The sequence below is a fragment of the Homarus americanus genome, unplaced genomic scaffold (assembly GCF_018991925.1).
Source record: "Homarus americanus isolate GMGI-L3 unplaced genomic scaffold, GMGI_Hamer_2.0 scaffold24694, whole genome shotgun sequence".
In the NCBI taxonomy this organism is placed as follows: Eukaryota; Metazoa; Arthropoda; class Malacostraca; order Decapoda; family Nephropidae; genus Homarus; species Homarus americanus.
In genome coordinates this window covers 10,072,088-10,088,796 of record NW_024732780.1, presented here as the reverse complement: position 1 = coordinate 10,088,796, position 16,709 = coordinate 10,072,088, and the positions used below count along the sequence as shown (strand labels likewise).

The following is a 16,709-nucleotide window of genomic DNA, read 5'->3' as shown; positions in this document are numbered from 1 at the left end:
AAGTCACGCCTACCCCCGCTATATAAGACCTGACCTCGTGGTGACCTATCTCTTTCTACCTACACCAACCCCTCCTCCTCCACTCCTGCCTGGCGGCCCTCGCTCCAGCCGGCGACCATGGCGACCCACACCTCGTGGTGACCACTCTACTCACTGCCACCAGCAAGCAACACCTCCTCCTCCTCCGCCTGCCTGGCGGCCCTCGCTCCCGCCGGCGACCCACAAGCTGGTCCTCCTCTGAGCACCCACACCAACCAGCACCTCCTCCTCCTGCCTGGCGGCCCTCGCTCCTGCCGGCGACCATGGCGACCCACAAGCTTGTCCTCCTCTGAGCATCCTCACCAACCAGGTCTTTCTACATTTCGCTTGTAACCACGCTGCCACTTCCCAGCACCAAGCTGCACTGTACATCCAATACAATATGTATACAGAGAGCACATTGTGAGTTTCCTTTCTCCATCCCGTCCTGAGTGTGAACCAAATAACCCGTACCCCACACTACCTCTCATTGTACAGTAGCACACAGAAATTCGTTTTCCCCAGAGGTGGAGGGTATGGAGCCCAGCCCGCTTCACCTTTACTGGACTGAGTTAGTGTTTGGATGCCCCAGGGCCTAACACACAAACTAGCACCGGTCATTGAAAACGAACGTGGCTGGGCATGATACTAAATCCTGCCTTTCCAAACTGGGCCCCACTCACTTCCCCTCAGCCCCACACTCCCAGCTGATCAGCATACACTACTTAATATAACAATAAAACAGTAAATAAAACCCAAACTCGTTACAAGAGTATACAAATGAGGAAACAGGTAAGAAATACATAATTCTAAATCAATCCGTAAATCCTTCTGGGATAGTCTATGAAAACTGATAAGGACAGTGGTTTAAAAATTAGACACAACCTTGTACTGTATCAGAGGATAAAGATAATTTTTCTTACTTATAAAAACTCATTTAATTAAAATGTACATTTCCTGAACATAGCTTTTGTCACAATTTCTGTAGTACAGTACCTGAAGGTACTCATGAATATTTAAGCGCAATATTTATTTTTTGAATATTGTAATTCACATTCAGAAATTTTGCCATTTGTACATTTCTAAACAAGAATCTGAAATAAACAACAAAACTAACTGCAACAACTGGCTAGTTAATACGTTAATACATATATAAGCACTTCCCGCAGAGCAAGTGTTGTTTGTTTTGTGCCAAAATTCCACTCACTTTTACAACCCAAAAATACAAAACTGTTGACATATTTAGGTAATCTAGAAAAGTTTCCTTGTACAGAAATTTGGATTCCACATTCAGCCTATAAGGGCTTCTGAAAGGGTCCATGACTTTCCTGTTGAAATTCCTATCTGTCAAACCTCTATCATAAATCCTTTACACCCCAAACCAGCACTACAGTGTGAAGCTCAGAGTAGTGTTCCTTTGTCACATAACTTCTAGTTTATATTAAATCTTCGTGTTCCAAAATATATTCAATGTCTGGTAAGGAGAGGCCCCACTGAATAGATTTTACACATTTGTCACATCTCTCTCTGCACTTTATGTTAATTAAAAAAGTACATCTCACACACATATACTTTCCATTTCACATATTCCCGTGCTGTTATACACATGATGGTCAGCTTAATGACACAACTATAACCTTTTCCAAATCACAGTTAAGATTATAAAAAAAAAAAAATTCTATATTCACAAACTAACCAGAGCAACAAGTTTCCTTCTACATATCAAGAAAATGTGAGAACACTTTAAACAGACATGATTTTCAAAGACCAATATTTATCAAAATTATTAACGAGTTTATATCAATCATGTGGGGCATTACGAGACTTAATTAATAACATTCATAATACACCTGGGATTTGTGAAAGGAAGTCATACACAAGAGACTCATTAAATCTGGATATTTGAAAGCATAAAAAATAAAATCAATCCAATTGTTATTATTATGGTATCTTGTTTCTTAAGGTAATCCTCTTGTGGGGATGTTCTTGATAGATAAAGTCCCCAGCTTGTCTCATCTAAATATACTACACTGATGGTGGTTCCCTTTTCCTTACTCGAGTCAACTGAATATCACATACCTTACCTTAGCTATTCTTACCACAATCCTTAACTCCTTACAACCTACCTTTCTCATCCAACTACTTGACCAAAACACTCTACAGTACCACTCCCAGCCCTTTCTACAATCCTATTTTGCTTCAGTGTTTGTAGTTTATCTTGTAGGTCCTCAGTTGCCTAAGGTTACAAAGGCATTCGTGTCACAGTGCTTGGTTTGTGCTATTACCTTACACCTCATACATTTAGCCATACAATTCACTACTGCTTATGACTTGCTAATATCACAGACTTCTCCAATCTGTTCCAATCAATGTCTATACCAAACAGACCAGGATCAAACATACCACAGCTAAGGCAGCCAATAACTACTTCAACCAATCATGAATGGACTTTACTTGGATGTAGTTATATTATTGTAACATTTACCAATATTACCCAGACCATTACTATTGTGTAATCATAGAAGACATTCCCTTTTATGAACTATTGCTAACATTTCAGTAAAAGTCAGTAAATTAAGAGGCCCTCTGAAGACCTCTAGTGTTCAGCTGGCATGTGATCATAGCAGAGACATGAAACCCTTCTGCTAAGGTTTCCACAGTGTTAAGAAATTTAGCCAATCAGGAGCCAGTACAAAAATATTACAAGATGGCTGCCACAGTCTAAAGAAATTCATAGAAATCATTATGAATTCTAACACCATGATCTCTGTGTCAACACCCTGGAAGATATATGGAAATGTTAATGAAACAATGTTGTACTGTACCGTATATGAATACAGCTATACAAATACTGTATACAAAAGGCCATGACTATAGCTCAAGAAGGTCCTATACCACCAGCTGAACAAAGATAAACAGTAAAAACAACAATCCAGAAAAAAAAGTAAATTAATTATATCAGACTAAAACAATACCAAGTAATACTGTAACTTTCATGGCACTTACAGACATGGTGTTTGGCAAACCATATTTCTTAAACACTACTGACACACCCGCACCTTGTTGACGGCATATCGTGATAATACTGGATATGAGCACCCGAAGGCGCCCCTCTGCTTACCGGTACTCATATATTTCATTACCATACATAGTCATAAATAATAAAATCATATGAAAATCAAACATAGAATATAAACATTAGATGACGTTTGAAATATATTAATCAAATTATATCATAAAATTTTCCAATCGGCAAAAGCATGTGACAAATAATCCTTCTACAGTTTCCCTATCAAACAAAATACGAAAGACACTGTAGAGCCTCGGAACTTTTCTACCCCTTTAATAAAATACGATATGGAAAAATAAGCTATATAAAACGTTCATTCGCATTCTATATCGCCTCAGAGCTAGGTCTACTAAGGGGCGTCGTAGTTCTGCAGGACGTGTTGCATGTGTTCGTTGTCTGAGATCTTTGTCGCCCGCGCTCTGTTCTTCCTCACCTTTCTTCTGATGGGCTTAACCTTAGGTCCCGTGTCTTGCATAGATTTGATACCCTGTGGGGAAGGATAACATAATTACCATGAGCTCCTGAAGGTGAAGATGGTTTGTGGTCGATGGAAGTCACTACCTGCTTGAGTCATCTTAAACTCTTACTCATATAAACAGAGGTCATAATTTGTCTACAATATAAACTGTCTACATAACATAGGTTAAGACAGGGTGTGTTATGTCAGGATGGGCTAAATCAGGTTGGGTTAGGTCGAGTCAGATTAGATTAGGTTAATTTCAGAGTGGTATTAATAGATCAGCTGAGGTGGGTGGGTTTAACACACCTGTTTGTTGAGATACTCTTCAATGTTGTCATCTTGCAGGCCGTCAACAGAGGTGTTTCTCCACAGCTGCTGAAACTCCTTTTCTACGGGGAAGTTGATGCCTTTGTCGTGGTAAAAGATGATTTGTTTCTTGTCCGTCTGTCTTATTATCCGCAGTATTTCTTTATCCAATTGCTGTAGTAAAAAAAAAAGAGAGAAAGGATTTTCAGTTAAATTTGGAGAAAATATATAAAATCAAATGACTATCAAAATTATATGACATTTGGATGAAAAAAACATCAAGGGTAAGATTTCCTTCTGCTGTATCTAGATAGTTAAGTGATCAATAGTAAGCCTTTCTTATTTTTATAGTGAAAAAGTAAAAGTGACATTTTCATCTCAAGAAGTTAGGGAAAAAAGAAGTGTCTCACTCTCATGACTTTGTCACAATGTGGCAGTGACTCCTGAATGTCATCCAGCAGTACTCCACCGTGACCCTTCATGTCATGCTGGCGGAGGAGCTTCAACAGGGACTTTCTGTCTCTGACTGGTAGTGGAGGTTTGAAGAGATATTTTCCATCTATATCTTGTACTTTTGGGTTATGAGGTAGAGCCTCTGTAATAAGCCACTGTAACACAAGAACAACATATTATATATAAATACAAATTTAATGTATGAGATCCTATTTTATGAATGAAGGGAAGAAATGAGTGACCTGTGATATCCATGTTGTTAAATATCTCTTGGCACAGCTGCTTTTTCCCAGAGGACCTTGACATGTTTAATGGCAGGTTAATTATCCCAGTCGACTCGAGGATGATACTTCAATCCCGCTTGACACGGTGGTTTTCTATGGCTTCAGGTTGGGGACAGAAAACCACGGGACGTATTCAACTTAAACCATTTTCTGCTAATAAAAAGAAGTTTATGTTCCTGCCCTTATACTTCTTGACTGTCACAAGTTCGGACTTACAACCCAAAGTGCAACATTGGCCAATTGCTCACTTTTCATCCTTCACACATCATTAATTATGTATTCCGTAAGTTTCTAGCCATTGGTATCCTAATTATCACCCCTACATTAAGGGGCATGATTTGTTAGTGAGTAGATATAAACACTGTGCTGAGTTAGTATTTCCCTGGCTGCAAAATCATTTAAATTATTCACCTGATCTTGCTCGGCTGAGGTAAATTCAACTCTGTATGAGAGTAAATTCTGCAAAGAGAGCATGTGACTTATGAGTGAGTGAGGGAATGTAAACTAAGTGGTGGTCAAGAGGTACATGTACTCACTCAGCCAACTTCACTGAACAGGCAACTATAAGACTTTACATTAAGTGGTGATAAGGCTGAGCAACCATCAGTTACCCAGAAAAGAGAAGGTTGCCAGGTGGGATTAAAGCATTGACTGATTTCATATGGTTATAAGATTACCTGAAGCTAAAAAAAAAGTGTCTGAATACCATATCATGCTTTAAACTATCAAGACCCTGTAACATAAGGCAGGCTCTTCCAAGAGGCCATTACAATCACTCAGAAATGTATAAAACATAATTAGCATAAAATACAAGTTATTTGAGATACACTTATTACCATTAAAGTTTTAAGGCCATTTTCCACCCTTGTGGGGGTTAGCTGCAATTATCTGATGGCAGTTCTCCATGCTGCATGGTCTCCTGCAGTCTCTCTTGTCAGATTCTTAACTCTAATGTCATTTCTTACAACCTCCTCCCCATGTCATTCTTGGCCTACCTCTGGCTCCCCTCCCCTCCATAATTAGGCTCAAGCATCTCTTGACCCAAGTGATCTTATCCTTTTCCTCAACATCCCTGTACCATCTTAGCCTGCCTCTACACAGTACTTCACCAATACTCATAATAACCAGCCACCCTCTTAACTCTGGCCCCCTGTGTTTCAGCAACACATTACACATCCACCTCACTATTCTCATTTCAGTTCACTCAAGCCTGCATATGTCCTCTTTAACTGCCCGTATTTCTCTGCAGAAGGAAGGTCTTGCCGTCAATAAAGGCAGCAGCTCAAGCCACTTCTGACTCTTGCAACTGAGCAGGCTTCAGCACTCCTACCAACACTGATCATGTCACCCAGGTCACAGAACTCATCTACACAATCCAGGGAAATACAGTATTCCCTAATGTTGAGTTTCTCCAGTCTTACTAATGCCACATAGTTAACTGCACATACAGGACACTTAAGTCAGCAACATCCTGCAGTTTGCCATTCTCACCAGTACACCACGTGTGTACCCACCTTCCACATTACTGAGTTGCTGCCAAAAATTTTCTTCCATACAACACATGGCCATTTCCACTTTCTACCACTGGTCCCTCAATACACCACGAATAAATACTTTTGGTTTTACCTCATTCACTGTCAGGCCTGTATATATATTATATTAAATACAATAAAATATCTTCTCCAGCTGATCTTTACCTGTTTGACTTTTGGTCCAGCATTCAGCTGGTTTGTCTCATCCAAGATTTCATCAATAGACAGTGGGTGGGATTCTCCATCTTGGTGTCGAGTTTTCATGTGACGAACAATTCTTGCTAACACACCAAACTTGTACTGACTCCCTCCTGTCATGGATTTGTACCTGTAATGAGAATACAGCACTGTTTATTTACGCAAACACCAATGTACACGTACAATATACTGTTAATACTGTAAACATAATAATGCATACTACTCATGTACTATATATACTGTACGCACCAGCAGATGCTGTTATCTTGAATCTAGAGTAGGCATACACTGTTCACCCGGCTGAATCTATTAAGTAACTGTAATCCCGTCTTAACACTTGCGATGGAGGTGGTAAGGGGGAATAGTGGGTCATGTTACTGACCTGACCTGATGTAATGTCAGGTCACCCATTGTACGGGTGAGTGAATAGTGGGTCTCAAGGCCTGAAGATGTCATGAATAAAGACAAAAGCAAAGGTGCTCCAGTGTTTCCCACTTACAGTACAGTATATACTTAAATGTAATCACCTTATTCAGTCTTAACACTGCTTTAACACTGTATTCTTGACTGATTTTGTTCTGGTACAGTAATGTACAGTACTGCACAACACAAACTGCAGTTAGTGAGGGAACAACCTTCTACAATGTCAGCAGAATATGAACTAAGCAATTCAAGCAGCTGGACCACCCATGCGCCTGACACGTGGGGATGCGTCGGAGCAATATGCAGTCTCTCAGAACTCCCTGAAAATTTATTCCCTCAGGGGTGTCATTTCAGATTTTGTTTGGGGGGGGGGGGACACCAATACATGCAAAGAGTAGGGGGTCAAAGTCCTGCTCCACCGTGGTGCTGTAACAGACGGAACACGTTCTAACACGTTTTATATTTTCAATTTGCATCTGCCCAGTGTGGACCGTGTGGCTGCTAGCAATATGACTTACTTCCTTGCTGCTATTTACTTTATAAATGATAGGCAATGGGAAGGATGAAAATAGATGAATACTTATAATTTTGTTTAATTATGCAGAGTAAAAATACCTTTGAGATGTTCTCACCAAATCCAAATTCGTCTATATGAAAAAGGAATATAATTAAAATTTTCTGTTCCCAGGCCCAGAACGGGGAGATTTGGAGAGGTCTTCTCAGAAACTTGTCTGCAGACCCAGAATTGAAAGAATTTTTCCAAAAAATTCCAAGCCAATTTCAATTCCGGTTATTGGAGAGTTCCAGCTGATGGGGATTCTGGCTAACGGAGATATTACTGTAAACTGGTAACTCCTTCAACTATAAAGTCACTGAACCATAATGTAAATTTCTCATAAAACTGTTTTGAGCACAACAAACTCTTGATTAACTTGAGGGTTATGTTCTTGAAACACCTGATGTATATTAAACCTACGAAAATCTCACTTTGGAAGGGAAAAACGGTACCACAACATGTTACAGTATACAAACTCTGAACACTTAAACCTTGCAACTGAGGCCAAGGGTCAACCTGTAGCAAGACAGCTGATTGGCTGGTGGATGGACACCTGAAGAGCCACTGCAGTTCTTCAATATTTAATCTACAGTATTGTATAGTATCTATATTATGATATTTTAAGGGTCATTAACTTTTTTCTGTTAATCTCTGCAATTGGAAAAGGAAAAATTAACTTGAAATGCCCTTGTAACATAAAATGGGAGTCGTATATTTCAAATCTTGGTTTTAAAGTTATGTGATGCATTACTGTACAGACAATCACAAGAAACCGAACCTGTCTAAATTGAGAGGTTATTGCAGTCTACTGTAGCCAAGCCTTCGATGCTTACAACAACCCAGACTCCAGTGAGTGAAATATTGGGGAATAAATTGCAGAAAATTGTACAAAATAAACAAACAAGCCAAACCTAACCTAACCAACAAATCAAACCTAACCAACAAATCAAACCTAACCTAACCAATACCATATACCTAATCTATCTTTAACCAACAAGCATAATCTAACTAAATTCTAATTTAAGTGTTAGTTACAAGACTAGCGAGGTTATCCTAAAACTATATCTTGCGCTTGTGAGTCCTCACTTGGATTACGCAGTTCAGTTCTGGTCACCGTATTACAGAATGGATATAGAATCCTTGGAAAGAATTCAGAGGAGAATGACAAGACTAATCCCGGGCATTAGGAACCTTGAGTACAGAGACAAGTTAAAGCATCTTAATTTGCACTCCCTCGAGAGACGTAGAGCGAGGGGCGATATGATAGAGGTGTATAAATGGAAGGCAGGGCTGAACAAAGGGGACATTACAAAGGTACTCAAACTATCCAACCAGGAGCGAACTCGTAACAATGGTTTTAAATTAGACAAATTTAGATTTAGGCGAGAAATAGGTAAACACTGGTATGGTAACAGAGTAGTGGATGAATGGAACAAGTTACCAAATATCATCATTAACTTGAATACGCTGGATAGCTTCAAACATAGGTTGGATGCTTATATGAGCAATAGGGGTTGGGTGTAAATGGGACTGCCCAGTATGGGCCAATAGGCCCGCTGCAGTTTCCTCCATTCTTATGGTCTTGTGTTCAAACCTAATCATTCCTAACCTAACTATTCCTATCATCCTAACCTAAACTAATCTATCCTATCCTAACCTAAACTAATCTATCCTATCCTAGCCTAACCATACCTAACCTAACCTACACTAACCTGACCTAACAACAGTCTAAGGAGATAACACACTAAACAAACAACACAAGAGAAAAGTCAACACAACAATCACATCTTACGAAGAAGGATCCGTCGTCGGCGGGGCTTTGTTGACCTTCTTCTTGACTGGCTCGGAAGTCGGGGGTGCGATGCTCCTCTTTTTCACCTCCAGCCTGAAGTTAAAACAATTATCTATTAAAAAAAAAAAACATGTAGAGGAAAGACGTCAATTTAAGTAATCAACTGTATGCACCTTTAATTCTACTTGTGATTTTTATTGCCCCTAAAATAAGTTGTTATATCATAGAGAGAGAAAGTATTCAACAGGAGGTACAGTAACTCACGTCGCAGCGAAGGCCTTCTTCCTGAAGGCCTCCCGCTCTCTCATCAATGCCTTGTCCATGGTTAGAGTTTTCTGGAAAAGAACAAAGAAATATAGTACAGTAGTCATATAATTAATGTCATAATAATGTTCACGTAGCCTTTTTCTTCCCTACTGTTCCTCTGGCCAATTATCCATTTTTTTTATTCCTACTTACTCAAGAATAAATATTTTAAAATTTCACCTAATTGTCGGTTCTGGGTAAACACAAGAAATACACTCTGCTACGTCCGTAGAATGATACAGTATGTATAATTTGTAACGAAAGTTTAAAGTCCTGTTATAATAGTTGAGATAAGTTTATTTCTCTAGAAACAGGGTCGCCATTTGCAATGACATCAACAGTTTCTCTGCAAACAACGTTCTCCAACAAACTCACCGCTGCAGTAGTCGTAGGTATTACAAAGGACGGCCTCTTCAGACCCCAAATGCCACATTCAGGTAAGTTTTAAGGGTGTTTTTTATGGTCTAAGTCATGGACATTTTGTAAGTGAAGAAATGTGCCGTGAAGAGCAGCTTATGGACATAAAATACTCCCCTGTTCACACCAGCTCAACTGTCATGTATTCTTACCTGGTAGATATTCTTTTTCTTTTCCAGTGCATTTACAGAGTATGTCAGTACTAGATGGAGATACCAGTAAATTTAGAACTCATGACATTGTCTGGACTTTGTTTTGAGAATGCATTGGGATATATCATCATTTATAATAATTAATGGGTCAAATTTTATTTTAACTTCCATAAGTATTTGGATGTTTATATTCGAGAAAGGCTATAATGGGTAAATTTAAGTTTTGGTCATCACTGTACTGTACTTAGACATGCAGACTGTGTTTTTTCTGATGGTTTGCGATGTGTTATGGACGACTTAGACCTTCATTTATATCGGAAATCACTAGTTTTGCGTTACTACCTTACCGATGTATGTTAAGCTAACCTTATAACTTTATACCCAAACCTAACCTAACATATGATCTGTATTTTCTTATGAGATCGAAAAATGTTTTGCGACAGAAATCCTGTAGAGAAAATGTGTCTTATTTTTCAAAGCACTTAATCCTATAGTTAGAATCTTAAGGTTCCCCAGATGACCAAAATCAAAATAATACCAATATTATTTGGAATGTTTATACGATGAAATTTGTTGTAGGGGCAGCTAATATCCATTGAATTAATTAATGTGCTTCGTAATATTTATATATTCAATATAGTATTACTGTGTTGCACAGTAAAGCACAATTAATTATCTAATAATATTTATTTACAGCGCCAATCAGCTGAGAAGGTTGGACAACTACTTCCAGGGTTCATCAAGGCAGATGAAAGAAATTAACCAAAAGTAGATGTCATTATGATAGTAGAGTATTATCAATAACTCCGCCATCCAGCTATGAAGCACGTTAAATTACGTCTGTCATCTGATCATTCCCTGGCCATGGTCGTCCCTAGTCCTTCCACAACATTAAATATAGACATCAGTTACAAAAACTTAAATTTTCCAGACATGAAATAGAGAACAGTGATGAAAACTTCCATGTTGGAGTTATCGGTCTTGTGCATCATTGTGGCAGCCAGCAAGTAAATACACACGATGATACTTGAGCAGTAATTTATTATAACCTAAAAATAAGGTATGACTGTGTATATCAACAGGTCCTGTATTTCTGCTGGTAACAACACATACACCACAGCTGGCTGCCTCTAGGGAGCCAACCTGTGATGTCACAACCAATCACAGATCTTTTCACAGTCACCTGACTCTTTAGCAACTTTAACCTTTATTTTTTCCACTTTTTGGCCCAATGTATATAAAAATATCATTACCATAGTGAATTTAAGCATTTTCTTTTTTCAATGACCTGCCATCTTATGTAAAATTCCGAATGACAACTGATCTATTGTGGGTGATGACTGTGTTTCCTGTTTCCTTCATTAAAATTCAACTTCAATAATAACAGAGCTTTCACACAAAGACTTCAGGTGTTGATAATTATCTTTTGTGTAGTATGCAGGTGACAGCTATTCTGCCTACCCAAGCATTATCATCAACCCTTAAACTTAAAACATACAGTACTGTACTATAATGTACTGAAAATTTTCCTTCTTTTAATGTACAGTAATGTACTGTGCACTAAACCAAATAAGTTAACATCCCATTTGAAATCTTTTCCACTTCTGTATGGAACAGTACAGGCCTCTGACCCACAAGCCAGATTTAAATCTTGTAAAGAAAACAGGAAGGTGGTCTCTTTTACTGAGAGAAGAAAGGATCCCCAAACCAGGAGTAAAAGTTTATTTAAATGAAAAATCAACATAGAAAACCCCCCATATTTTAGTGTTGATTCAACCCATAACTGGTCAAATTCATATATTTACTTTTTTACATTATCTTCTTCACCACTGATCGACTTGTTAGTCGCTTGGGTGATCGGTCACGTCTTTGTTACACACTGTTAGCAAGTACTGTACAGGGTATGTACTGGCTTCTGAATGTATCTGAACCTGCTCCAGTGCTCGTCAAGTCTGGTCTTGAAAGAGCTCACACTCGGTGCCGTCACAACACTCTCTGGCAGATTGCTCCAAGAGTTCACAACTCTCACTCCGAAAAAGTTACCCCTCACAGTTTTCTGGGCTTGTGGCTTCTTCAACCTTGAGCTGTGACTCCTTGTGGGGCAATTGTCCGCCAGCTCCAGGTAAGGGCACTCGACTGAGTACAGTAGTGCCCTTTGAGATGTTTATACACCTCAATTAGGTCACCCCTTGCCCGTCTGTAGTATAAGCTTGGCAATTTCAGGCGCTTTAATCTCTCAGGGTAGCTGAAGTGCTGGAATGCAGGCACCAGTCTGGTGGCCCTCCTTTGGACATTTTCAATCAACTGACAGTCCCTAGCATATCTCAGGGACCAGAAAGGGTGACAGTACTCCAGATGCGGAAGCACCTCAATCTTGAAGATCGTTACGAGGGACGGACCGTCTAGAAATTTGAACAACCTTCTTATAAGTGGCCGTCTCTGAGCAGTCTATTACGGTATGTACAGTGGTCCCTCGGTTAACGAGCACAATCCGTTCCAGCAGGTTGCTCGTTAACCGAAAAACTCGTTAAACGAAACCATTGTTTCAATGGGTTTTTGGGTAATTGGTTCCAGCTCACCAAAAATTGCCCAAATTCAACAAAAAAGGTAGAAAAGTACACTTACTTTGAGGTGTGTATGTAGAAGGCTCCTGGATGATGATGATGGGAATTAAAATGGGGGTGGAGGAGAAGGAAGAAGAGAAGGCTTTGGGGTGGAAGAGAAGTCACCCCATGGCACCATTTCACCCATATAATTTTAGTTCTCTTGGTGTAATTCAAGATTATTTTCTTTAAATCAACACTGCACTGCATTATATATTGTCAATATGTAAAATAAATTTCAAAATGACCAATAATTTGCTTGGAAACAGAAAAAAAGCATTTAGTTGAAGAGAGTCTCAAGCAAGACGTTACCTCCATTGAAAACAGAGAGACTAAAAAAGTTAATATTAAACTTTTAAAATTATTGAATAGTATAAACTTCTTGATATTTACTAAAATAGTAAGGAATTTAAGCCCTAAAACCAATTACTGTATTGGCGTACTAATACTACAGCTGGTGGACCGCCAAATGCAAGCGAAATCATGTTGAAGTCAGCTCGTAAAAAACTCGTTAATCAAGGGATTGCTCGTTAACCGAAGTTAAGAATCTTATGGAAGGTAAATCGTTAACCGAAATCTCGTTAAACGAGGCGCTCGTTAACCGAGGGATCACTGTACATCAAAGAATTTGACTGAAATAACCCAAAAGTATTTATACTGTGTCCAGTATTTAAAATGACAAAATTTCAACCTCTCAAGCCACATTAGCCTATTTCAGCAACCTCTGTCCCCCCAAAACACTCTTCCAAGTCAGTTAATGCCATTACGCAAGGTGTGATATGGAGAGAAAGTGAAGTGAGGCAGTCGTGAGGGGAAGTGCAGGGCTTTGTTTACTGACCCTGCCACCAGTACACCCACACAGCCACCCAGTTGCTAACTCCTCACCACTTCCAAAGTTTGCTGCCCTTAACACAGGCTAAGAAATATGCCCAGAGGCTGCGCGTGTATAAGCATGTATTTATATCGACCTTTTATAATAAATATTTAAATTCTAACATCCTCTCTGAAGTGCTAATGCCTAGAAATGATTTGCATTTTGATAGTCCAATATATTTAACATTATTTTACATAATAACAGGTCTACTTACTAATTGTGAACACATTTAGTTTGAATTTTCTATGAACCAATCAGCTATTAGTACAGAAGAGGGGTAGGGCCTAAGGGCCAGGTTAGTGTGGAAATGGTTTAGCTAGGTGATTTTGCCTTAGCAGTTTTATATCTAAGCTGCTTCTATGCAGCTATCCAAGGATGGAAGTGCATTATTCTACATTAGGTCAGGTAGGTTGGTTAGGGTATAATTTTGTTATCTCAACATCAACAGAAGGAATGTGATTATGGTATCCACACATGCATGAACTACTTTCACTCTTAACAAAAAAACAAAAACAATTATTCCACTGGTTCCTTGATATTCAAAAGAGAAGAAAACACTTTTCTTCTGTAGAAATTTTTCGTAAAGGTGCTCCTTTTCACAAATCAGTTTCATAAAGTATTACCCTCAGTAAAGCCATACTAATGTGTTTACATTATATGATTTGCTTTCGATAAAATTAACCAACTAAACAAACTGATCCTAGGATGAACTATTTTACCTTTGGTTACATTTAGTAAATTATTTTAGGTTAGGTCAGGTGGGTTTGGTTAGGTAAGGTTGCTGGGAAGCGTCCGGTCAATGACTGAGAAGCCTATGTGCAAACTGATTAAGAAATAAAATTACACCAAAATTAACAATTCCTCCACCTGTTTTGGGAGATTCTTGTAGTAAGAAACATGATATAGAAAATGTTAAAGTTGTGGGTTAATGCAGGACTATAATGGTTGCCCCACATGTAACGAGGATGGCCAGCCCACGGGCCAACTAGGCGTGGATTTGTTTAAGGTGTAGAAGCTGTCGCCAACACAACGACCACACACTGAGTTAACGAGCTGCATGACCCGGTGTCAAGGAATAGTCCAAGAAGACCGGACAACCCGTTAACTGCACTATATACCTACAATATCACCACCCAACACTGTTGAACTATAATTAGTTTCAAAAGTACTGGGGACCACCAAGTACATATTGAAATATATGCTACCAAATCAAAATATTATTAAAAAAAGGTATTTAGTTTTGGTCATCCGGGGAATCTTAGGAATTTAGGTTAGGTTAGATATAGTTCCTGGATTTTGTGGCGGTAATATTACAGTAAACAGCAACAACAGAATTCCGGAAATTCACTACACTCAATCAATATAAATCTTTTTCTGATGATTTTCTTATATTACATTAAGTTAAGTTAGGTTAGGTTAGCGTACGGTATGTTAGGTAAGATCAAAATCATTCAAAACACGTCAAAAACCGCCGTAAAAGCATAAAGATGTCAAAAACTAAAATAAAAAAATAATAAGCTTTGCCCCTGAACTAAAATTCTACGAAACTCTCCAGACGTGGAAATATTTCACAACTTGGTTCAGTTGGGATGAGTTATGACTCGCTCTATGCACCATGTAATGAAAATAGTATCTGAATTGTAAGATAAGCTGCTTATAAGTTAACTGTGTATATACAGTATACTCAAGATGGTGATAAGGCTTTTTTCCACATATTTATTCCGTGTGAATATCATGCCTCTTTTAAATTCATGAAACATATAAAATTAACCCCTAATATAAGAACTAACATTAACTATAGCCAAGAATGAGTCAGTAATATATAAGAGACCTTTTCCCGTTATAATACACAGCGGGAGAGTTTGAGCAGCTGACAGAGGTGAAGGTTGTGAGGTTTTCCCGGACGTCAGCTGGAGAAGTGGCTGAGAGTAGTGACGTCATACATGTGTACCCTATTCAGGATGTCAGGTTTGAGTTTCTAAAATAGGCCAAACATTTTTTCTAAAATGGTCAAATATAAGGCTAAACCCCTATTTTACCAAATGCTGTGTAATTAATCTTGATCATATTAATTATTAGGCCTACAAAAGTATATAACAAATAATTTTAAATCATAATACATGACTAACAATGAAAAAGAGCAGGGATACCAAGACCTGACTGAATTACTCAGAATAGGCAAACTATACTACAAGCTCTGCCAATAAATTTGTTAAACTAAAAAAAAAGGGATACCAATCGTTACTTTTACTTTACTTTTATTCTCTCCACCACTGATCGGCTCGTTAGCCGCTTAGGTGATCGGTTACGTCTCTGTTGGCTCTATCAAAACTTTCTTGTTTTGTCATACTGTATCACACAGTAAGGATGAGGATAATATTTTACCGACTGTATATATTGAAAGAAACTTAGATTATACATTATAATTATCAATACCAAGTGTTGTCCAGTTTGAAGGCGTCTCTGGTAAGTAACCTGCATTATTTCCTCAAAATCTTCACATTCCTGCAGTTGCTGCTCTTGTACACCGAGTTGTTGAACAAACTAAGCATCTTATGAGTTATTTGAAACTTATTGTAGCATATTTTATCACCAGCAAGATGACTCTTAATTAGTAACACAGCTTCCATGGTTTCTTAGGAGAACCTGTTTCTTGCTTGTCTTGGTATTTGTTAGGCCGGGAAAAAATTATCTCCACAAAAGTATTATTTAATGGCAATACATGAGCATTCAAAACCATCTGCATAAGTTTAGAAAAACAGATTGACTCCAGCAGCATTTTCATATTTATCCACAGTAACCCAAAACTTAACTGAATCATGTGGTATTTCATCACCAGTAAACTCTTGTTTCCAGTCTACCAAAGAAGTTTGTCATACTGAAGTTACAGAAAGATGTAACCCTAATTGCTTTCATAGAATCAACAGTGTTATGCAGTTAAGGCTGTAGCAACGGTAACGGACGCACGTGGGATGGGTGTTATCCAGTGTGACCCTACCAAACGAATCCAGGAAAAAAGTCACAGAAAAAAAGGCACGGAAATAACCTAACCTACGTGCAATGCCATCATATATATAATGTGTTGTCAATGTGTACAAGTCATGTGACCTTTTTCCCTATGACTTATGTTTCCGTTCACCTACCAAACATCACGTTTCCCAGTACCCGGTTTCCTCCTGTACAAACACTGGATAGATCATATACCAACCGACCGATGGGCTGGTAAGCTGATAAATGGCGAAAATTAATATATATATATATATAT

The 16,709-nt window shown here is 38.5% G+C and overlaps 1 protein-coding gene across 1 annotated transcript; it reads right to left on the bottom strand.

Annotated features, from left to right (window-relative positions):
* Positions 1 to 937: 937 nt before the first annotated feature.
* LOC121869099 (transcription initiation factor IIE subunit beta-like) lies at positions 938 to 15,428 on the bottom strand. The gene is made up of 7 exons (XM_042370284.1): positions 15,276 to 15,428; positions 9,357 to 9,427; positions 9,093 to 9,185; positions 6,289 to 6,451; positions 4,265 to 4,462; positions 3,855 to 4,028; positions 938 to 3,575 (listed from the first exon to the last, which is right to left on the bottom strand). The coding sequence occupies exons 2-7, from the start codon at positions 9,413 to 9,415 to the stop codon at positions 3,438 to 3,440; spliced, it is 825 nt and encodes a 274-aa protein (XP_042226218.1). The 5' UTR covers positions 9,416 to 9,427; positions 15,276 to 15,428; the 3' UTR covers positions 938 to 3,437.
* Between the last annotated feature and the right edge of the window lie 1,281 nt (positions 15,429 to 16,709).

Excerpts from the sequence above, each read along its gene's own strand:
- LOC121869099 (XM_042370284.1), bottom strand. The coding sequence starts at position 9,415 with ATGGACAAGGCATTGATGAGAGAGCGGGAGGCCTTCAGGAAGAAGGCC. Across the intron at positions 4,463-6,288 it reads CTGGACCAAAAGTCAAACAG|TGGCTTATTACAGAGGCTCT; the intron begins GTAAAGATCAGC and ends CTTGTGTTACAG. Across the intron at positions 3,576-3,854 it reads AAGAGTATCTCAACAAACAG|GGTATCAAATCTATGCAAGA; the intron begins GTGTGTTAAACC and ends CCTTCCCCACAG.